Raw genomic sequence first — 24,442 nt, 5'->3', positions numbered from 1 at the left:
AGGAAACAAAATGCAGCAAAATGTACAAAGTGAGAAATATAAAAAGTTAAAATCACAAATGAAATATCAAACAATAAAGGAACTGTTAACAACAGGGTAAGAATACACAGCTATTATGCGTCTTCAAGGGCAGTTACAAAGTTTTGAAATGGATTAAAACGAATGGACCCAGGTAAAGAATTCCAGGCTTTTATTGAACGGGGAAAAAAACTGAATTTGAAAAAATTAGCATGCGCAAAATACGGTATCAAATTAAGCTCGTGATGACTTCTTGTAGATGATAATGGTGCAAAGTTAATGTAGTGGTTAGCTGAGAGCCTTACTGAGGAATTGACAACACAATGTAAGAATTTTAATGATTCAGTGTGGCGACGGGCAGACAGCGTGGTTAAATTCAATGAGAGAAGTGTAGAAGAGGGTGAGAAATCGCGATCATAACGATGACATATAAAACGCAAAGCTTTCTTTTGGACTGCTTCTAAGATGTTAATTTCGAATTGCTTGTACGGGTTCCACACTACAGCTGCGTAGTCAAGAACAGGGCGGATTAGAGATTTATACAACAGTAGCTTTGTGTCTTTTGGTGAATTGGGTAGCGTGCGTCGTAGATAACCTAGTTTTTTTAGTGCTTTATTACATACGTAATCAATGTGTTTAGACCAAGACATGTTATGCGTGAATATGACACCAAGATATTTGTACTGAGAGACCCTATCCACCACACGGCCATTGAAAGAGTAACTAAAATGGGAAACGGAAGATTTGTTACAGAAAGACATGAGGACGGTTTTGTCGAAATTAATTCTCATTTGCCAGGTACTACACCAACTACAAAACATAGCAAATGACTCTTGGAGGTGACGATGATCATTAGGGCCATTAATTACTTCGTATAAAACGCAGTCATCAGCGTAAAGACGAATGTTAGAAGAAATATTATGTGGCAAGTCATTTATATATATTAAAAAGAGTAGTGGTCCAAGGACGGAGCCTTGAGGCACTCCTGACGTTACATCAACAGCAGCAGAATGAGAAGAATTATAGGAAACGAACTGGGAACGAGATGAGAGAAAGCTAGAAATCCAATCAACCAAGTGAGGATTGTTTAGTATAGCATTTAGTTTAGCAAGAAGCTTGGAATGTAGAACAGTATCGAATGCTTTCGAGAAGTCTATAAAAATGGCATCAACTTGGTTACCGACATCGAGGTTATGTAATATATCATGAGCAAATTCTGTTAATTGTGTTACCGTACTAAATCCGCGCCTAAACCCATGCTGAAAGTTAGACAGCAGATTATTGGATTCAAGAAAAAGCATGATGTGTTTATGAATGACGTGTTCCAACATTTTGCATGACTGTGATGTCAATGAAATCGGTCTGTAGTTCGACAAGCACTGTCTATCACCAGATTTGAAAAGAGGGAGCACTTTGGCTAATTTCCAAGAAGAAGGAACGGTAGCAGATGCTAAGGACTTGTTGAATATGATGGTCAGATATTTTGAAGACCACATGGAGTAACGAACCAGGAACGCATTGTGTATTCCATCTGGGCCGGTACATTTCTTAACGTCGAGGTTTAATACAAGATTTAGGATGCCATCAGTGTTTACTACAACATCACTGATTGCTGGAGAAGAAATTATATTAGTGAGTGGCGGAATGACGTTGTTATCCGGAACGAACACCGAGTTAAAATATTTGTTGAAAGCATCCGATATTACAGCCGGCTCACTGATGACGTCATTATCTAATCTGAACGAAGTGGATGCAGTTTCACGAGGTAAGACGGATGACCAAAATTTTCGGGGGTTAGTTTTTAACAGATCGCGCAGGTGGACACGAAAAAAGAAATCCTTGGCCATGCGCAACTTAAGATTAAGTTCTTTTTTTGCCTTGTGAAATCTGTCTAAGGTTATGGGATCGTTGCTTCTTCTAGATCGCCTTAGTCTACGAACGCGACGAGATAAATGCAAAATGTCTCGAGTCATCCAAGGAACATTAGTATTTCTTTTCTTAGTTTTAATAGGAACAAAGCGTTGGACACAATCCTTGACAAGACATTCAAAGTAATTAGTAAGAAAATTTACATCGTGGCTTGCTGAGAAAGCAGAGAATGTATCGAAACGATCAGCTAAAACCTCAATAATTGAATTGTCGTCAGCACGAGTGAAGTCAGGAAAAGTAGTAAACAAATAGGGTGATTTGGAGACTGGACAAGAGAGTGAAACTAACACGCCTTTATGGTCTGAGAGCCCATCAATTACTTCACAAGAGAAGTCATTTTGGGCCAAAGTAGAGCTTAGAAAAACTAAGTCGAGGATGGAATTCAGCCTAGTAGCACTAAAAACAACCTGAGTTAGTCCAAACAATAAGGAAATGTTTATTAGTTCTTTACAAATTGTAATGTCACGACCAAATGCAGACAACGATGGCCAGTGGATGCCAGGAGTGTTGAAGTCTCCCAAACAGATAAATCTTGATGAAGTAATGTTGATCTTGGTCATGAAATTTGCGACAGCGTGAAGGACATCAACGGAAGAACCAGGTGGACGATAAATAACACTGATTAGAATACTATAATTGTTTAGATAAACTTTGCACCACAAGGATTCTGTATCAGGGGGAGAAGGCAAAACTGAGAATCGTAAATCCGATCTGATAAGCAATGCCACACCGCCACCAGTACTGCAACTTCTGTCTAAGCGCACGGTAACAAAACCTGGTGGAGTGAATTCGGAGTCGTAAATTCCACTATGCAGCCAAGTCTCCGTTATGCCAATAATATGGGGGGAGTGAACAGAAATAAGGGACAGTAAATCGGGAAATTTTTTAACAATGCTGCGAGCGTTAATATTTAGAACAACTAGCTTATCAGGACGGCCAGAGCTAAGTCAGGGAGTCGATGATGCGGCAGTCAAGGACACAGGCGCAGAACAAGCAGGATCATTGTATGCTTTTACCAACGAGTTAGAACTTTCATCCCAATTGTAACGAACCTTGTCAATGAAGACATGATCGAAACTTAACCTCACGACAGAACCGTTGTCACGAAAAGACACTGATGCGTCCCATAATTTTTTACGAATGGATCTTGGAGTCACTGCTGGAACGCCGTATGGAGAAACACAAATGGACGATGATCCCCATTATTTCAGACACCAAGACATCATAAAGGTAAAGTAGGAAACAGTTATCTTACCTATATTTTTCTCTATTTTTTTTCTTTGTGGAAGGCCATATCTTTATACAACGAAGAAAAAAAATGGCCTGGCTTAGCTTATGGTTAAGCCTAGGATGCGAAACATACCACCGGCGGAGGCTGCGCGTCCGCAAGCGAGCGCACGAGTTGAGCCCCAGCTTTCACAGCTGTTGTGACGTCAGCGCCCCTAGCGGAAGGAGCGGGAGTTAAGCCCCAACTACAAGGACACTTCCTGGGCGTACGCGCTCAGCGTCGGCGCTCTTGGCGCCGCGCAACGACAGGCGCTGGCAGCAGTACGCATCTCCATGGTACTAGGCGCTGGTAGCGCTGGCTAGCGCTGCCGCACGCTGCTCACGCTTGTGCTCACGCTGCTGTGTGGTTGCCAGACCTGTCGGCCACTTCTTCGGCCCCGGCACCACTTTTCTTTGCCTCCGTCGCCGCTTGATATATCCGGCAAAATTTGTCTCGTAGCGATTTCCACCGCTTTTGGGCTAGAGCGGAACCCTCTGCACGATTGAAACACAAGCGTTTTCGGGCACATTTCACTCAATCAGCACTCGTCACAAGCAAGATATCGGCTTACCTGTGCTTGGCAGGCTTGGCAGAATTTCCGCTGCCACTTCAAGCCACAATGCTGCCTTTATTAGCTTATTTCTATGGCTTTTATGGCTCGCCTGCCAGAGCGACGGCCACCTTTGTACTGCGGCGATCAGTCTTTCATTTATTATTTTATTTTGGGACATGGCGCGAACAGCCTCGGCACCAAGCAAAAATGTAGACAGCAAGTTTTGAAAAGCGCGCGAAAAGCCGCACCGGATGTCCCGAGAACCGCGTCCTTCCATTGGTGTATGTCTGCCTGAGGTACGCCCATGAGAGACGTGACGGTGAGCAGCTTCCGGCGCGAGCGCTGGCGCAGATATCTAGCAGTGACAGATATCGGCGCCTCGCCGAGGTTCGCTGGCGTCTCCTGCAGTGCGCATGCGCAGACCGGTTCTAGCGTACGCCAAGAGCGCCGACGCTGAGCGCGTACGCCCAGGAAGGGCCCTTGGAGTTGGGGCTTTAGGCCGCCGGTGGAGGCTGCGCGTCCGCAAGCGAGCGCACGAGTTGAGCCCCAGCTTTCACAGCTGTTGTGACGTCATATCACGTGGTGCGCCGATGTAGGTCAAGTGGTAGCTACGCGGCCGCGCGCGGCGCAGCAAGGAAGAGCTCGGTTGTGCGGCTAGTATGCTTCGCATAAAAACGCGGTCGTCGTCGAAGCATGAACTTTTTTTCCGTTCGTACTAGCCTAAAAATTTTGCCGTGAGAGCGTGTTGAGGCTGCAGAGAGCTCAGATACTTTGGAAGTGCTCTTTGATACGTTCTCTGGCCTAGCCGTGGCTCAGATTACCGATTGCATGGAAGCCGGAACTATGACTGAGTGAGTGAGTGAGTGAGTGAGTGAGTGAGTGAGTGAGTGAGTGAGTGAGTGAGTGAGTGAGTGAGTGAGTGAGTGAGTGAGTGAGTGAGTGAGTGAGTGAGTGAGTGAGTGAGTGAGTGAGTGAGTGAGTGAGTGAGTGAGTGAGTGAGTGAGTGAGTGAGTGAGTGAGTGAGTGAGTGAGTGAGTGAGTGAGTGAGTGAGTGAGTGAGTGAGTGAGTGAGTGAGTGAGTGAGTGAGTGAGTGAGTGAGTGAGTGAGTGAGTGAGTGAGTGAGTGAGTGAGTGAGTGAGTGAGTGAGTGAGTGAGTGAGTGAGTGAGTGAGTGAGTGAGTGAGTGAGTGAGTGATGATAATGCATTGCCCACGGAAAAATAAATGATGATGATCTACCTCGGGCAGGTAGTTACCGCAGATGAGGGCCACTAAATGAAATAAGTAGGAGAATAAGGATGGGGTGGATGCATCTGACAGGTCCTCTCCAATCGTGAATGACAGTTTACCAATATCCCTCAAGAAAAGAAGTAAATAGGAGCAGTACCTTAACGGTAACTCACCTATTGGGCAGAAACGTGAAGGCTAGAAAGAAGGGCACAGCTTGTACTGAGCACGACGCAGCGAGCTATGGAATGGAAAATGGTAGGTATAACGTTGAGAGACAGGAAGAGAGCAAAGTGCGTCAAAGAACAAATACGGTTTAATGGCATTCTAGTTGAAATCGGCTTGATGGGACGAAATGGGCTTGGGCAGAGCATGTAATGTAAAGACAAGATAATCAGGGGTAGTTAACGGTAACCGACTGGGTTCAAAGAGAAGACAAGCGTAGCAGGAGGCGGCAAAAGGTCAGGAGGGTGGACGAGATTAGCAAGTTAGCGAGTATAAGGTGGCCATAGCTGGCACAGTACCCGGTTAATTGGAGAGATATGAGAGACGCTTTTTCCAGCAGTCGGCGCAGTCAAGCTGATTATGATGAAGTTTTTGGATTCACTAGACTGTTGTTCAAGACCATGAAGAATGACGTGTTTCAACGATATCTGTCTTCTAAGTCGTCGTTCTTTGACATCAGCCGTGTTACAACAGTCTGAAGCGAAGTCACTTAAGCCCGTAGTTAAGCACAGATATCTGCGACTGCGGGCGTGGGTCTCATTACAATCACGCGAAATTTTAAAGCATCAAAACGTGCAGTGACTGGCGAGAATTTATCTGAAGCAAGCTAGCTTTCATTTCATCGTTTTGAGAGAGAATATTTTTAACTGTGGCTGCTAATGATTATATTTCATTACGCACTTAATCAGTTACAGCTCTAGACACCGAAAGCAGTGGCTCGAGCTCAACAAGGTGGGATTCAAAATCCTCAAAGCGGGAGTCAATTCGGCTATCTTGAGATTGACAATGTCTGGGTTTATGCTGTCATGGCCAGAAAACAGTTCGGCAAACATAACAGTAACGTTGTGCTGAGATTCAGCATCAGTGTGTTCGTCATTGGGATGGTTTGCAACCATGCGCCGATATGTCGGAGGTCGAGGCGACCCCGAATAGTGTAGTCAGCCTTGAGTCGATCTTATCGTTTATTCCTGGAGGGCCCTGGTTCGTCTCGGTATCACCACTCAGCAGAAGGTCAATGGACAAGGCAGAAGCACAAAGACATGGTCGTCAGGACAGAAGCCGTAAGCGTTATGAAGGAAACGTGTCTTTACGAAGGGTATTCAAGCAACGGGATTTGTTTCTTAATCGTTTAATGGAGAACTTACGGCGCCTTTTATTGCGCAAGAACTTCTGTCCTCACTTTTTGAGTTTTTCATTTTCATGGGTGCTGTAAGATCTCCCCGACACGGCTCAGAAGCGAACTCCGTTGCCTGGTTACTTTTATTAAAGACGGTACCTGTACGAAAAGCGGAGATAATCTTAGCATGGCTCCCATGTTGATGTCATCTTGCTCACTGAAAAAGCAAGCCGGTGCGGCGATTATTTTATAGCCACAGACGCCGATGTTGCACCGTTGGGCATTGCAAATATTAGCCAGTCCGTGCTGACGTAGTCGAGCAAAGAGATTTCTTGTCGGTGTTGGTCTAAGCATGACTATCTTCACAAAAGAAGATAGTGCAGGCCTTGCGCAAGCAAAATGAGTCTTGTGCAAGTCGCTCTGGGACCGAATACGCATACTGGAGCGCTGGAGGAAGGACCTGGCTGGTAGAGAAGGCAATTAAAAACAGCACGAAAAGTAGAGATCGTCTTAAATTGCTTGCATGGTTGCGGTCACATTGCTCAAAATCGTAGGTACCTTAATCCGCAGCGTTATTCTGCTGAGGCAACATTGTATGCGCCGCTAGTGGTTTGAATAGACGTATTTTATTCGCCATTATGTTTGCAAGTGGCGCTGGTGAACTCTATCAGGAATACAATGCATACTCAAGCATTTAAATACCAGCGAACGCAGAAATAAACTAACCAAGTCCTTCAAGCGATCGCCGACAAAATCTTCAGTATTATCCACGCAAAACACTTGACGTTTTGTTAAATTTTGGCTTGAAATGCGTGAAACATCTTTCGCGGCATTCGCGGCAATATCAAATACTCTACACATGAAGAGTTGATGTCAATTCCATATTATTTAGGTGTGGCAGATGACCTTCAAGTTTACTGTTACTGTGATGTATTAATTTTTACATAAACACTCCTGCAACGTCTCAAACCCGAGACAGCAGTATTTTAAAATGAATAAGTAAATAAATGTTACACACGCGAGTTTTAAAATTAGGAGAAATGTCTGCCTTTATTTTCTATCTCTTTTTTTTGTGGGTAGTCTTTGAAGTAGTAGCTCTCTGACTTCGTATTTCTGGGTACCGTGGCCATACGAGCACAACCACAGGCTGTAAATGTGAGATAAACCGTAGACTTCACTTTTGCTTGTTATCCTGGTAACATACGCACGGTATGGATACACTGCTACAGCAAAATAACGCATTTTACCGAACTTTCAGGCATTCAACCGAACTGAGAAACAGTGGCTGTATGGAGCCAACTTTCCACCTGAACAAACTGACAAATATAAATGTGTCAAATTCAAGAAAAGCGTTGTGTCTGATCAAGAAATGAACTTCACGGCTCACCGTTTGGAAGGCAGCGAACTGTAAGTACTGCAGTAAATCAACGGCCATGCTAGATAACGAGATAAGTGCTTTCTAAAATGCCTGTCGCCTTTCAGTTGCGGCTGCTTCATTATCTGGGACAGGGAATAAGATTTCATTAAATTAAAGATCGGCTCAGTTGGCTGTTCTAGTGTGGTCCCTTCATTGTGTAGAGATGTAACTCCTCAAGTAAACAAAATAAATAAAATGCTTCTGTCTGTAGAAGATTTTTCTTTTAGCTGGCTGCCTGAATATTTACTCCATCAGGAAAATTTCACAGCGCCGTTTTATGCCTGCTGAAAATTACCACCACATGCATGCTCAGGCTTCAGCCCCACTAACCTTTGTCTCAAAGCGTGTGGACGATGTACACAATGGCTTAAAAGAATGTATTTCGGCATATTTAAATTGATTTAGTAGGTATGAAAGGTAGTGCTGTACTGAATGAAGTTTATAGTTTGTGCGGAAACTTGCGGTGAGCTATATGTCTATGCTGCGGATCGGTATAAGTGTTTGTTTTTTTGTTTTTTTGTTTTTTTGTTGGGGGGGGGGGGGTTGTAATACTTGCTGCATGAACTAAGAAATGTTGGTGCTTAGCTGTCGAAAAGAGGAACAAACGCAAAATACGTAAGTCATATGTGTGATCAGCTCTGACAATTTTTATGCGAGAAAATGTAAGCTCAACCCTTTTAGTTACCCTCCAAGATTCTTCACTGTAGGTGAGTACTAGAAAGATACAACTGTTGTGTACTTTCTTCCTGTGGGAGACCCGTAAGGCGCTATTCAGACCTGGGAGTACAGCATCCCACCCCACTCTCATGCGCCTAGTTATTTCAGTGCAGTGGTCCCGGAAGGGAACAGCATTTTACCAGTGGCAGCGAGGTGCTCTTGAAGTGGTAAGGGAATACGTCTACTTCGGGCATGTAGTGACTGCAGATCCGGATCAGGAGAGCGAAATAATTAGAAGAATAAGAATTGGTGGAGCGCATTTGGCAGGTTCTCTCAGGTCATGAATCACAGTTTACCAATATCCCTCAAGAGAAAAGTATACAACAGCTGTATCTTACGGTACTCACCTATGGGGCAGAAACGTGGAGGCTAACAAAGAAGGTTCAACTTAAACTAAGGGCAACGCAGCGAGCTATGGAAAGGAAAATGATAGGTATAACGCTTAGAGACCGGAATTGAGCAGAGTGGGGGAGCGAACAAATGCGGGTTGGTGACATTCTGGTCGAAATCAAAAGGAAGAAATGGGTTTGGGCTGGGCATGTAATGCGAAGGCGAGATAACCGCCGGTCCTTAAAGGTGCACTAAAGAGGAATTTAAACTCGTATTTTTACCGCGTGAACTCGTTCCGAGCAGTCGTAGAAGCTTCGAATTATTTTCCTGTGCGGCGATTTCCGTAATTTAAATCGGATTAAACGTCCCGGCTCCCGCTTTTTTTTTAAATATTAAAATATTTTTTTCTCTGAACTGAACCTATAGTTGCATCTCAAACAATTATTCTAATCTTTTTCTGTGAACTGAACCTAAACTGAATTTCTCCTTCATAACTGACAGGCTAAAAAACCCCATAAAAGTATTAAGCCTCAGCACATACAGAGGTATTCCCTCATTTCATATAATACAGGGTGTTTCAAAATATTCAATACAGGTTTTTCGTTAATAAACCGCGAAATATCGTTGGGTACGGTGCCAGCAGTTCTATTTAGCGCTAAGGCGGACATTATATGTAATAGAGTGCGGTGAAAAGACTAATCATTAACTAAAATTAACTGATTAACTTTTCTTTTTTCAGGGCAGAAGGTTACATTGCGAAATTGAAGGAAGTCAAAATCGAAAAAAAAGTAGTTGTTTTTTTATTTTAGTGTTGGCGTCATGCTTCGAGATATCAAACGTGAAAAAAAAACGCTTTCGCGATCTCTTCAAGTTGACTTTCCCAAGTTGCATATTTATAAAATGGACTTTATTTGACTGAAATTTTCACGCAGTTTACGTATTTTGGGACATAGATGACATTGATGTGATTCCCGTGACGATACCACATGCAGCGACGCAATTTTCTTAGCATTTAAAACGGAAAAGCCGACCTAACAAACTGCCAAACGCGTATTTTCTACGCTCAATATCTTGCAGCACGATGGTGATTCAGAAATCTTATAAACTGTGTTAACCTTCAATATCTAAGGACTTCAATTTCTCATTAAAATCTTGTGTCCTAATACCAAAAATTAAAGAGTTGATCAGTTAATTTTAGTTAATTACTCGTCTTTTCGTTGTACTCTATTACGTAAATAATGTTCGCCATGCTGTATATCGACCTGCACCGACCACACATACATGTCTTTCACGGTTTTTCAAAGAAAAATCTGTATTTAATCATTCGAAACACCCTGTATACAGTCCACTTGAAAAAGGGACCCAATGCGTGATTTTTTTGCGAACCATCATTCATTCGTCATCAATATGGCCGACAGTCATCACGGTCACGAGACTCTCAAGCGTGTGTTTCATGTACGCCCTGTGGTTGTAACAGGGGGGAATGAGCCCTACCTCTCTCAAACATCTTTATACTCACACACTGGTAGAGAACTAAATCATAGGAAGGTTACGCCAGCTATCGTCATCTTTGGAGGTTTGCCAAAGCACTGCTCTGCCTTTAATCAGTTTTAATCAGCACGTTGTGACGACGTCACATGATTTCTCGTAGAGCATTCACAGAGATTTTTTTACGTCCAACATTTCCATCTTGTTTTGTGAAAGTAGAATTATGTGCACAAGAAAATCAATCATAGGCAAAACACAAAAACCTGGTTCGGATATGATTTCTAGTGAATTTTTTGCACTGTAGTATAATTTTCACCCTATTGATTCATTTCATTAACAGACGCTCGACTGAGTTGTTCGGAAAACTTTCTACGGATCAAGCTGAACCCTCGTATGCCATGCCGAATGAGCGGAGCCACCCCAACAACATCGAAGTCAGCGCAGTGCCAGGTATACTCGTTATTTTTTATATAATATAGCACACCTATAATGTCAGCAAGGCCTGAAAAACATCGTTACATATACAGCAGTGTATCTCAACTAGGGCCGCAACCTAGTTGGGGTTGATGCTGCTTTGTAAGGCATTTCATTTATAACCGATATAGGTATCTCTATAATCAATCAGCTTACACTGAGCAATACCGGGGTGCCGTACCTTGACCCTATCTTATTATGTGTTAGCCCTAAAATTAGAGCTACAGCTGGAGCCAACAATTCAGAACATGAATTCTCGAAACTGTTGGCGCGTTGGAAAGTTTCGTGGATCTCCAGCACTTTTGCTCCTCGCTATCGCGGCTGCTGAAGGGGTGAACCTGAGCCAACCGCCAACCGTTCTCAAGAACCAGACACGGACAGTGGCTCACTGGTTGTAGTGTTCGGCTGTTGCCCTGAAAGACGCTGGTTTGATCTCGGCCGTGGCGGTCGCATTTCGATGGGGGCGAAATTCTAGAGGCCCGCGTACTGTACGATGGCAGTGCACGATAAAGAACCCCAGGTGGTCGAAATTATGCGGAGCCCTTCCCTACAGCGTCCCTCATAGCCTGAGTCGCTTTGGGACGTCAAACCCCCATAATACCAAACCACACATATCTCATGTTACTTGCTGCTGGAAAACGGGAAGAGCCAACTTCATTTTTCCAAGCACTAATTTCTCGGAACAGCCACTTGGGGCGCCCACTTCTCTCACACTATGCTCATCGCTTGTAAGCAATGGAATAAAGGCATTTAATGCCACAGTTGTACGGCCTTTGTGTCGATTGTTCTCTTTGAGAGGTGGTCAAAAGTTGAGTGATTTACTTTATCATAATTAATTTCAATTAGCCCTCTAAACTTACACTATTTAATTAATGAAATTAGCACGAATTCTAAAGTAGTCATATTGGCTCTCAACAGCTAATAACTGTGCAAAATGTTTTAATGTTTTAAGCGAAGCGAGAGAAAATCCCGCACGCTCTTCTCAGCGCGGCAGTTTTTTTGGGTCGTCGGCTGGTCAAACGGCGTTCCGCATGCTGAGTATTAACAAAGATATAACTCTCTATTAACAGTAGCGCATGTTTTTCAGGTGGCCATGGGACAGACTTCAGGCTTATATATTCGAATTATCGTAACTGCTCAATTCTTCGAGTGCCATCTAGACTACAGGGTAAGCGAATACAACTCACACCATCTTGTGTTAGATTGGCAACATTAATATAATAAAATGAGCAATCACCCTCCATAAAACGTCAAATTAACTTCTCCGAGGTTCTACACGAGCACGAGGCACAAGCAATGTTAGGAGCAACAGGCCGACTGCTTCGAAGACCAGACGTGAGGTATTAATGCCTCAACCGTCCTGGGCGTTCATATGTGCAACCTCAAACTTTAGCCAGAGGGAGAATTCAGCGATAAGTATATCTTAGTGTCATATCCGGCTATGGTAAAACACTCTCGCGGCCAGAATCGGTTGCAAGTGCGCGTCATAAGCAATGATGCGGACCCATAATCTTAATGTACTGTCAGCATCAAATGAAACTCTAACAAGGCGAATGAAGTAATAACAGCAAAACGAAAAGATCTCAGTTGAGAGCTACTGAATACTTGAGCACTTGATTTCCGCTTCCATGGTCCCAACATTGACGCGCGGAAGCGGACCCTTCCTGTAGCTCCTCTTCAGTAGTTTTTTTTTTTTTCTTATTTTTGCGTTCCAGTTATCTTCTTCGCGTTTCATTTGACGCTGCCAGTACTTAATTTTCGTAGCCAGTTCTGCCCCTTGACCGTACTGAAGGCTGCACCATGGCCCTGCTCCTTTCTTGTTTTCTAGGTAACGGATGCATCGTTCTTCTCACCATTACTGCTGTTCATCATGGTATGCCATACTACTGCAATACGACTTACCAAAGCGCTTGCGGTAAGGAATACCCTTTTTACAAAGTGTTCAATGACTCATGCCCACTGACTTCAGATCCACCTGGCTGCTGAATAAATAAAACCCCTCTTTTTCCAGCCATGCCTGTATGTCTGACTTTCTTCGCTGCAGACGGCGTCAGCGTCGTAGCACTTCACAACAGAAAACTTCCGCGTTCATCTCCTTGCCAGTCAGATTGCTGTGTACAGGTGGGCCCAGGGAGCGGCCAAGCTGTAAAGCCTGTATCCTTTGTGGTCACGTGATGCAGGTCGTTCAGACCTATGTGGATGTAACAAATGGAATGTACGCTTAAACCAGACGCAAGCAGATGTGCCGCAAGGGATCACTGCGCGGCCGAAAATTCGGCGACATTTGTGGACAGCGGGATAGAGGGAGAAAGAGTCAGGTTGCAGAGCTTTTGTGAACTCATGACAGCCGTAACAATGTTTTGTTTTTCTTTCACACTGCGATTTTTGCTGCTCATCCTGGCAGGAAGGCGCAATTTGATGGGAGTGTCTTCCTGTTGAAGTGCATAATTTTCGTACTGGTGCATTGAAATCGGCAGTACAAACGTAAAAAAAAAACTATGGGCACGCTTGAGTCCCCTACGAATGGGATGCGATAGCATTAGATTCCACATTTTTGCACTGTTTCTGTTGCAACTTGTGTGGGTGTATGCAATTGTCGGTCCACCAGCCACCCCATTTGGACTGCTATCTGTAATAGTAGGTATTCGCTACGCTGTGACAGAGCCGACTTTTCTATAAACACATTTTTGCTGCATGTTTTCTTTTTTTTTATAGAAGGTTATAATGCCGTCAAAAGGTCATGGGACCTCTCTCGACTAATCAGCGAAGTTGATGACATCGACGGCGGATTTTCTCCTATCTATCCCATTTAAAGAAAACGTCAGAAGGCATAAAAAGTTGGAGGGGGCACTTAAGCTCCGTCTTAAGGTTGTGACGCCATAGCGTAATGGGTAAATTCTCGCATGTGCAGAAGGTCATTCTCTACTTTACATTCATAGATCCCGGCGAGTCCCCATACCCCTCCTGGCGCAGTGGTGCAGCGGTTAAGCGATGTGCCACTGCCCTGCGATGGCATTGGGACGTTAAACACCATAAATCAACCAACCATATATATATATATATATATATATATATATATATATATATATATATATATATATATATATATATATATATATATATATATATATATATATATATATACACACACACAGGCATAAAGAACCCTGAGCTTTGACTGGCGAGTTTGTGCACCTTGTGCTGATGTGAAGAAAAAGATTTAAACTTTCACTGTGACGCCAATAGCTCACCTACTGTCAAAAGCCTCCCGTGTCCCGTGAAAGAATAAGCTATCCAGGTTTAATAACGCTGCACACTTCGTTACTACCAAGTAACAGGGGGAATGTGTGGTAGCCTTTTTTTCCCGCACTGAGTACACGATACCGATGGCACTATCAGAGACCAAACATGAAAATGCCTGAACAGTGAGACCCACGAAAACTGTTTGCACTGACTACAGTGGGGCCCGTTGTTTTAACACTTTCTTTATTGGAAGAGTTCACCAAAAGTGTACAAATTTTATCTGACCATCTGCTTTACCAGCTCACGAAAAAATTTTCTTTGAGCAAAACAGTAGCCCTCCTTTGTATATTTTATGTTCTTTTTCATTTTTTTTTAGTTTAAAACACATAATGACAGTTATTACTGGTTTTACGTGACATAACGACTTGTTATGTTAACGGTCAAGGCTCAATCCGCTGTACGACACTATCAACATACTTGATATTGGTGATGTGTTTTCCTTATCCGTGAGTTCTACGAAGGCGGGAAACTTGAAGGTGCAAACATGCGATAAAGCACGGTGCAGCGAATTCACCTACTAGTAGAGCGCAAAGCAGGGGCCAAAAAATTTACTGTGACAGCGTCCGAACTCGAGCGCTGCGTCAAGGACTCGCGGCATTCATCATCATCATCCTGACTACGCTCACTGCAAGGCAAAGGCCTCTCTAATGTCTCTCTAATTAACCCTGTCCTTCACCAGTTGCGGCCACCGTGTCCCCGCAAACTTCTTAATCTCATCCGCCCACCTAACTTCCTGCCACCCCTGCTACGCTTGCCTTCTCTTGGAATCCACTCCGTTACCCTTAAGGGCCAGCGGTTATCTTGCCTTCGCATTACATGCCCTGCACAAGCCCACTTCCTGCTCTTGTTTTCGACTAGGATGTCGAGTAAACAGGTGGTGAATAGAATTGGCGAGATCGTGTCTCCCTGCCTGACACCCTTCGTTATGGAAATAAATTTTATAGCTGATCTTATGAAGTACTATGGTAGCTGTGCAGTCGTTATAGATATCTTCCAGTATTTCCGCATAAGATTCTTCTACATCCTGATTCCGCAATGCCTGCATGATTGCTGAGGTTTCCACCGAGTCAAATGCTCTCTCGTAATCAATGAAAGCTATATATAGGGTTTCGTTATATTCTGCGTATTTCTCTATCACCTGACCGATAGTGTGAATATGGTCTATTGTCGAGTATCTTTTACGAAAGCCTGCCTGATCGTTTGGCTGATTGAAGTCTAAGGTTGTCTTGACCCTATTAGCGATTACCTTAGTAAATATCTTGTAGGCAACGGGCAGTAAGCTGATCAATATGTAACTTTTAAACTCCTTGACGTCTCCTTGTCTCACGTCATTATTACTGCCCATTCATAGAAACATTAAAAAAAAAGACCGCCTGTTGAAGTCATTTATTTCATTCCGTATGACGCCTCGCTTCAAAGACCACTGTTTGTTCAAGGGCTGAGTGTCCGTGCCGTGCAAGCGATCACGCAGAGGCCGTGAGGAGGTCGCACTGTTCCGTGCCGGTGGCGTGCGTGTACTTGTCGATGAGGTCGGCGAACAGCGCCACCCGGGTGTGCAGCATCGGGTGCTCGCCCACTCTGCAACCCTTGGCTCCGCCCGACACCACGCCGTGCAGCGTCCACGCTCCGCCCACTTTGCTCATCACGGGACCGCCCACGTCGTGCTGCGGAGGGAAAGAAGTTTGCGCGCAACATTTATTCGCATAGGCTTATTCACATTGATGGTAGAAATTGTAACTGCAAGAAATAATATAATATAGCCAAGTTCTGAAGACAGACATGAAAGAGGGGTGACCGAAACGACTGTACAGTTTTCGAGCAGCTACTTTCCTTGCCAACTTCTACAAAGAAAATCATGATAACTCAGAGCTTCATTTAGGATATAAATACGAAAACAGTCAGCAGTCCGAAACCACGAAAACGTTTCACCCATAGGCTGTTTCAATCCCAACAGCATTTGAAGGTGTTCTGTCAAAGAGTGTTGGTTTCTTTCGTGTAAGTATACCAGACAAGTAGTTTTATGTAGAAAGGAATACTTGTTCAATCACCAATTTTGTTTGAAAGAGCCTACCCTTCTCTTTCTACAAGCAGCCTTGACATAATTTGTTTGCTTTATTTTATATTATTGATTTGTTTTTTTGTTATTGAGTTTTTTCTGGGCAACACTCGCGAGAGGGGGCTGATAGACGAATTACCTTCTTCGCACTCAAACACAGGGCGGTGACGTAAGGTTACCAGTTCCGGATTTAAAATTGTATTGGAACAAAAATGGCGAATTTATTAAAAATGCCCTTAAGGTGACGGATTGCCTACAGAAATGTAAGGGGAAAAAAACGAGCATGATAGAAACAGCCACCACCCCGCTTCAAAGGGCGCTCTCCTAACGGCCATCCATCCTCGCCACTATATTTTTTTTTTTGTCTCCTGACTATATGTGCCGTGCTGCTGTCTAGAACAGAAGTACCGAACGACAGGTTCACTTTTAGTACAATTATTTGTTCTTACCTAATGCATGCAGCTCTAGACGTTTGTACTTAACTTCAGGAGCTGTTGCGTCTTAGCAAGCGTACCGCGTACATCGAGTTTTCAGGTCGCAGCGTCTGCTTTTCGGCAGCATGCTCTGGCACTTCCAACGCCTACGAATCTGCCAAGTAAGGCTTTCAGAGGGAAGGAAAATACTTCTCTTACCCTCTGCAGAAACCCTGTGACCTGAGAACTTTTGGCGCGCCCTGTGCATCCGATATAGCTGGGATACATCATTGCGGACAGCGCTGGCGTTGCGTTTATTGACAAAATGTTATCTAAGTTGAGTGGTGGTATTGATCTCTTTTTATTGCCCCTTTTGCAAGAACTGCATCTGTATGCATGTCGATGCATCTCCTTTGTTTTAGGTATGAAATATTTTTATCTACTCTCTGAAGACATATTTGTGCAAAATTTTGTGACCCTTCGCTTGAATTTTGTGCTTTCTAAGCAGCTTAATGCTATCAGATGCCCAGCGTAGACAGAGCCCTAATCAAACTCGTCAAGACCACTGACCTTGCACGGGGAGCCATGATCGTAGACAGTGCAGAAGACGCTCCTTGGCACCTCCTCGTCGTTTTCGTCGTAGCACATGTTGTTGGCCACCGTCTTCACGCGGGCCTGGCTCAAGCCGCTCACTGGAGAGTCGTGGTCGTCTGTGCGAAAAAAAAGCGCGCAGATGTGAAGAGGTCTGCCGTAGAGGTGAATCGTGAACTGTATGACGTGAACATTCGCGATCTCAACGCGTTCAGTACGGCACAACGTTAACACCACATAATGGATTCAATGCAGTCTAAGTACACTATCTTACTCCCGCAGCTATTATAATAAAACCGCGCTACAAAATTGTCATGAATAAATTTCCAACCACCTCCGAAGCACTTCCATTTTTGGTAGAAACTCGTTGCTTCACGCAGCTTTGTGCAGCTACGAAAGCAAGTCGGCAGGACATACTTTGTATTTATGAGCCATCCCCGTCCCAACCGTACGTGAACGGGCAGAAGGGTGACAGGAATTTCGGGGGTGCAGAACGAGCAGCAAAGAGAGTGCACTTTTCTTGGCTGTCCGTACAGACTTCCGCTGTGGCCGTACTTAGGAAAGCGGTACGGTCCGCTTGCCTCAGCTGCAATGTGGTCGTGGCGATCATGAGATGCGGTTTTTTATTAATGTGTTGGTTCATAAAATGGCGACGAAGAAAGCGGGACGCATTATATATAGCAAAGAAATAATTCATTCGAAAACTCAATCATTGGCATCAAGTATGCTTCCCTCTCTTTATACTTGTACTCATCGAGGGAGCTCGGCAGCCAAACGATCTGCACTTTCGCCTACTACAGCAATGCGCATCTGCACCTCCCTGCGGCACTCTCTGCCACGTTTCGCAAAAGGCAAAACCCAAGTTGCCCACCTACCAAGGTTGTCGAATAGGTTAAGAAAAAACGTAGTTTATTGGAATTATCTCGGGACCTCCTACATCAACCCCGGCCGTGACCTACGGCTCAGCGACTCCTGACAGTACAAATTTGTCGCCAACTTCAAGACGTAATTTCGCACTGTAATTTACAAGAGCCGGGGTACGGAATCAATACTCACGGTGTGTGTGTCCGTAGCCGGTGGCGTACACGTTCCACCCGCCGACAACGGGCGCGTTCTTGTCAGGCAAACAAATAGGCTGGACGGTGTCGGTGCGGTTCAGCGGCGTCTTCAGCCTCAGGATCGCGATGTTGTTCTTACATGAAAAAAAGTGCGTTTCTTTACTGTCATTCCTGGAGAAACGCTGTTGATGATGAACATTCCTAGTCTTACGAAGGACACACTTTACGGAAACCATTAGCTGAGAGATCGACCTGATGATAAACTCCAATAATATTGCGACTATAAGTACGTTTGATACGTCCAAGAATGATTTGTGCCAGCACGCAACCACATTTTCTGCCATATGCAATCTGCTAATTTAGTTCTGCTGCTTTCCCTTTCATTCTTTTTTTGTCTTTTATTGCTCACATGTTAGTTGTCACAGATCAGTACAATCCAATCCTTGAATAATCAATTCATTTACAAGAGCTTTATATTCTGTTGCTAGTCATTTCTGCTAAAGGTTATTTTATTACCTTTAAGGGTTTGCTAAAAGTATTAAATTACTGGATCACTGTGTTGAGAAGTTGACACCATGCGCTTTAGTTTAGTCGCATATATGTTGACGCTATACCGAGCTCAAATTGCTCTAATTTAAGAGCCGTGCATGCAAGCTTGACCAGCTCAATTACGAATTAAATGACACAATAACGATTTCATTTTAAATTTTAATGTAAGTGCGACCGTAGTAAGCAACATTCCGGTTCTAAATACTCACATGGCGTTTAGCCTCAATTCAAAAAAAAGGTAATTGATACCCCATTCTACGCTACAGCGTAAATACAAGCGATAAAGGCTTACTTATCTGGATTATAATCTACAACATTAATTTCTTCCCATTGAGCTTTTTTTAAGATCCTTGTCTTAGATTTACACTCTTGTATGATCAGTGGCTCTAGGCCCTTTAAAAAAAAGCTATAACGAATAATGAAACATCTCTCTCCATGAAGACACAACTGGAAAATCCACTTTATGTAAATACGATTGTTGAAGCCAGTGTACAATGCCTACTTCTGAATTCCAATATCACGCTCCTCTTGTAAGGCTCTCGCATAAAAACTTCAGTAATATCTATGTGTTTAAGTCCAATTGAGGTTCTAAAGTTAGCATATTTGATATGTGTACACGTTGTGGACGACAGGTCAGGTAAACGAAAGACTTAAAATTAAAAGGCGCGCAGACAAAGCCTGTTTGGAACCGGCGTTCTGGCTTACCACGTGGCCGCCCTTGTAGCCCTTGTGAACACAAGCCTCGGCGACGTCAGCGCTCATCTCTCCCTCGGCGACCGAGTCCCTCGAGTGCGCGCCGGCGAGCACCCGGAGCTCTCCGACGTTCTTAAGTTTCCTGAAACCACAAAAACTCGTACAGGTTAGTGTGTTTTCGCAGGCCCAGTTTCCAATGGTTTGTAGCCGGCGGTTAGCTGAAGGTTCGGCGTTGGAAGGCAATGGGGTCAAAGATGCGCCAGCATGTACCTCTCGGTGTTTAATACAACGCAATGCATTGTGGGTTTGCAGTGTGGTGGTAAGCTGCTGTTTTTTTCTAATTTAATAAAAATTATTATAAAAGAAGGTGACGGCCGTTGTAACTGCCACACTCCTGGTGTAACGTAGAAGAGATAAAACATGAAAAAAGGCAGGCTCCAGAAGTACAGAAGATACAAGAGAGAAATGTTCCGTTTACACAATGTTAACAAATATGGATACGCACACAGGCACACGCACATGGAAATATGTGCTGACGCAATATTCGAGAGTTAATTCTCCCTTGTTTTTTTTTTATTTATGGACAAATTAAGATGTTTTATAACTTCAAACTCTGTACGAATTAGTGAAGCAATAGAATTTGATGAGGCCAACGTTCATGCAGAAAAAGCTTTTCAGGAGTTCTGCCAAGATGCGAAAGTTAAATGCTGCAAAGCCAAACAGAATTTCCAAATTATGGTGAGTTCCAGCAAAAACAAACGTAGCAAAAATTATTTTTCTGCGGCTGTAATTAAATTCTGCAGCAGCTGGAGTCGCAGTCACGGCAGCGATGAAGTGGAAGCTTTCCGGATGATGCCACGCACATATCTATAGCATGATCGCACGGGGGTCAGAGAACGTCAGAGTACTGCGCAGCGTATACAAGTACCCCACAGGCAGCGGCCGCCAGAGGTGAAGAGCAATGCCGTGACTATCGGCTATCTATACGAAGACGTAGTGTTACTCATGTATGCATTCATGTAAAGGATGCATTCAGGGATGAATTTACGTTTCTAAACTTAACATTGTATGATTTTCGTAATAAAATAACTCCTTACTACCGAAAGTTCTAACTATAAAAGACAGCTAGACGATTGGTTTTCTTGCCATACAAATTGAAATGATTTGCAGATGTCCATTATACCGCGACAACCTTGTCCGCCTTTAAAAGCCCTTCATAATGCTTACTTTACAAGAATTATTTCCTATTAATTGCTTTTTGAACCAGGTTTCGGCGTACTTTTCATTTTCCTTTATGTCCCTTTACTTTCCTTTATGTCCCACCGCCGAGGTGGCTCAGTGGTTATGTCACTCGGTTGTTGACCCGGAATACGTGGGTTCAATACCGGCCGCGGGGGTGGAATTTCGATGGAGGCTAAATTCTAGAGGCCCGTGTACTGTGCGGTGTCAGTGCACGTTCAAGAACCCCAGATGATCGAAATTTCCGGAGCCCTTCACTACGGCGTCCCCCATAGCCTGAGTCACTTTGGGATGTTAAACCGCCATAAACCAAACCAAAATTTGCTTCCCTCGTGTAGAATAACTTTAGGTTTTTGATCACAGCGAACCTCTTTGACTTTTTTTCTTCTTAGTTTCTCTCTCCCGATTCCGCAGTTCGACCAGTTCTAGGATGCGATCTGCCATGTCCTTAAAGAAGCAATAAAAAGCGTTGAGAAATGCAACCTTTCCTTTTTGCATGGGCATCAAGAAGGACAAAATGCTGAATGTCAGCTTGGGCATATAACCGAGGGCGCGAATATTCATGAGATAGGTGAATAGAGAGAGGCATTGTTTGGGCTCATTCATCGTCATCATTGCCGTGTTTTTCAATGTGAGGCGCATGAATATTCTTCCTTACGTGTTCAAGGTGGGCAAAGGGAACAGAAGTCGGTGGTTTGATTACACGTTCGCTTCGGAATGTACCGCTTCCCCTGGCTTAGTGAATTTTGTCCGGTAAAAAATAATGGGCAGGTTGACCCAAGCTGTACGAACACTGAGAGCATGGTTGACGCCGCCTAAAACTATTGTTCGCATAGAATGAGGATTGCCGCATCTTATTTCCTACTCGAAGTTTCGTGCAGTTCAAGCTCAGTGCAGTTCTCTTTGCAGGGAAATTTTTCGCATTCCTGAACGGGCAATACAGGCCCCCATCATTACCAGACGCATTGTGCAGCCGTGACCACATGCTCGTCGTCGACCAGTGCTCCGCTGCAGCGGTGGTGGCCGTCGCGTTCGTTGACCTGCACATGCCAGGGCCAGCTGCCGGGCACCGCCTCCTTGCCGCCCTCGATGCGGTCGCCAGCCTCCAGAGCGGGCTGGATACGGGGCACGCCGCACTCGCCTACGTACGTAAGGTTATACACGTGGGCTGAACACAGCACTCTCCACCAGCTTAGCACTCGGCACATAGAACCATTTGTAAGTCCACCGCAAACAGACACAGCAGTCCGTTCCAGGCTCCCACTTGTTGTTACCACATGCTACTACGACAGCCGAGCTTACAGCTTGCAGTGTGGGCGTGCCCACACCGTTTAGCGGTGGCAGCTATCCATGGCGCTTCCCTAGCATTCTCGTGAGGCTGTCAAAGGCGAAAATTAGTGCAAAGGCCGTCGAATAGTATTATGTGACACTTCTGGTCAATGAGAACACTATTCAAATGGACTGTGGGTGTTTTGGGAGTGTTTCCTGCTTGACATGTGATTGATCTACGTGGACCTGGTCCAGCACATTGGAGTGCCAGTTGTCATTGTAAAGGAAATCGGCGCCTGGTTGAGGCAAACGTATTTAGAAACTTGAAGAACAAGACTATCCTTTCAGCGCCTTATGTGCGGCGCCCCACAGCGGCCTCTCTCATGAACCTCAGTTGATAACGTGAGAGGCCTATGCACTGTGCTGATGTTGTTGTTCACAAGGACAGTAACATCCGAATACATATTATTTCAAAGAATGCGTCGCCCTGTGCGGTTACTTCAGTGGCTCATGTCCGTGCCTTGCATATAAGCACGCAAGGTAACAAATAATTTCATGCCCACTCCGCACAAATGTCACTAATTCACACCGTTTTGATTCAGTTTTTTTATGTCAGTCTATTTTTTGAAGTGTTTGCCAGGTTTAGAGGCAGCAGTTAAAATTAAATTCGTATTCTCCCTTAACGCCGTCCCACCGCTGAGCATTTACAATTACATTGACCCGCTCAGTGCCCGGAGCATCATCAGTGCTCAATGAAATCAGAACATTCTGATTACAAACTGGGGACCAAACATGTAATTATACTGAAGCCAGTTCTTATTTTCAGTGGGGTAAGGCTAGGCAAAAAAGATTTGCCAGTGAAACAAGAAGAGCAATGCTTCGCCTACACCTAGCATCTTTTAAAGCAAGGCATACGTTATATATTATTATTAGCCGAGACTTCAGACGCTCACACTTGGCGCGCGTGGCTTTCGCAAGGCTGGCTACGCGAGAAAGCGTGAATGCTTTGTTTTCTTTTGTACATGTATATTTGATGTTCACGTTGACATCTCGCAGTTACATACGGGATTGCTTCTCTTCCACTTACAGATTAAGTGTAAAGGTTCCGTCGCGCTTTTCTCAAAACTGTGCGTTCCTACTTTCGGAAAATGCAATTATTTCGCTTTAATTACCCACTCATGCTTTGCTGCCGCTCTACAGTCGGCATCAGAACACTGGGTAAGTTGTGAATTCAAACGATAGGTCTCATCCGCATAACAGCCACGTACGAGAAACGGATGAACAACTTCTCTCTCTTTCCACTTCCTCCTCTGTAATTCGAGGGCGTATTTAGGGTACACCCCACAACAAACAGACTTTCACGCCCAGGTTGCTGAGAGACGTCCGCACTATATCACCCTAAGTGGTGCTGCCAGCACAACTCGGCAGTCACAGTGATGCACAATGCCACGCCGAAGCAGTGGAAGGCAGCGCTGTCTAAGTTGGGAACCCGGACATCAGCTTTCGCTGGTGGAACGGGCTCATGCTATCGCAGCCACCTAGAAGCCTTGACGTGAGACTCCACCCATGAAAACTCTCAAAACTTTCAATGAGCAACCAATAAACGTTTGGTCTCGTTCTCTATAGTCTGGGCAGAGATTTCTTCTCTGGCTATTTCATACCAAATCGTTAATTTTTCATTGGTAAGTTTTTTTCGGCAACTTTTTTTATTCTGCTTAGTCTCACAGTTCCGTTCCAAAAATTTCAAGTGCTTCAAACATTTTTCATCGTTTCCGGATTTAATTTTGGCGAGTATTAAGCAGCTGAGCAAGGGGTGCGGGGAGGTGCGACTATTTCACTCGTTCAGGTAGCCGAACCAACGTACGTCGTCGCAGAGAAATGCGGATGGTCTTACCGACGTGATGCGCGACGGCCGTGCCCACAAGCAGAGCCAGGCAGAAAAAGAGGGACTGCATTTTTAAGTACAACTGTGTATACCGTCAGGACAACCACTGTGATCTGGGCGAGTACAGGTATATATACCGTAGTCTGTTGTTTACTTTCAACCCTGTACCGATAGCGGGGATGTCCGAACACGTGGTGCGGCGGGCACAATCGGCTCCCACCACGCCGTCATCATCAAAGTTCTTTTTTTTTTTCACTTGCTTCCATTGTGTTCCTCCGCGAGATAGGCTCACTGAGCCGGCGGTCTGTTTAGCTGACGCTGCCCTATTTAGACATATAGTCGGGGGCGCCAGACATGCAGACAGGCAGGGGTATGAGAGATAAGGAAATTTCCCTTGATATGGTGGCGGCCCCTGGAACAGGACGAGGCTGGTTCGAGATCGATGGGAGAGGTCCTTTGTCGCTGGTGGGCGTAGCCCGTCTTTTGCTGCTGCTTCTGCAGTTGACGATAACCTGTAGTACTTACATTCCTACTAGCGCGCATAGAACTGCTAGTATTATCATTTCTATTGGCGTGTACACGGTTCCGACATCGTTTTGAGAGGATGGCATTCATCATCACCTTC

The 24,442-nt window shown here is 44.5% G+C and overlaps 2 protein-coding genes across 2 annotated transcripts in view; one reads left to right on the top strand and one right to left on the bottom strand.

Annotated features, from left to right (window-relative positions):
* LOC149371999 (uncharacterized) overlaps positions 1-13,071 on the top strand; it is a 69,533-nt gene extending 56,462 nt beyond the window's left edge. The window contains exons 3-4 of the mRNA XM_089566363.1: positions 12,590-12,676; positions 12,773-13,071. Of these exons, the coding sequence (XP_089422489.1) occupies positions 12,590-12,676; positions 12,773-12,936 (251 nt within the window). The 3' untranslated portion in view covers positions 12,937-13,071. The remainder of the gene's footprint in view (positions 1-12,589; positions 12,677-12,772) is intronic.
* A 2,362-nt stretch (positions 13,072-15,433) lies between these two features.
* Positions 15,434-23,985, bottom strand: LOC149371998 (chymotrypsinogen A-like). The gene is made up of 6 exons (XM_089566360.1): positions 23,827-23,985; positions 21,621-21,804; positions 19,437-19,566; positions 18,181-18,316; positions 17,104-17,243; positions 15,434-15,728 (listed from the first exon to the last, which is right to left on the bottom strand). Exons 1-6 carry the CDS (start codon positions 23,885-23,887, stop codon positions 15,528-15,530), a joined length of 852 nt encoding a protein of 283 aa, XP_089422486.1. The 5' UTR covers positions 23,888-23,985; the 3' UTR covers positions 15,434-15,527.
* Positions 23,986-24,442: the final 457 nt, after the last annotated feature.

Source organism: Amblyomma mixtum, chromosome 1 (genome assembly GCF_055824585.1).
Source record: "Amblyomma mixtum isolate Tamu chromosome 1, ASM5582458v1, whole genome shotgun sequence".
NCBI lineage: Eukaryota > Metazoa > Arthropoda > Arachnida > Ixodida > Ixodidae > Amblyomma > Amblyomma mixtum.
The sequence above is the reverse complement of the archived record's forward strand: the minus strand, read 5'-3'. Positions and strand labels throughout refer to the sequence as shown.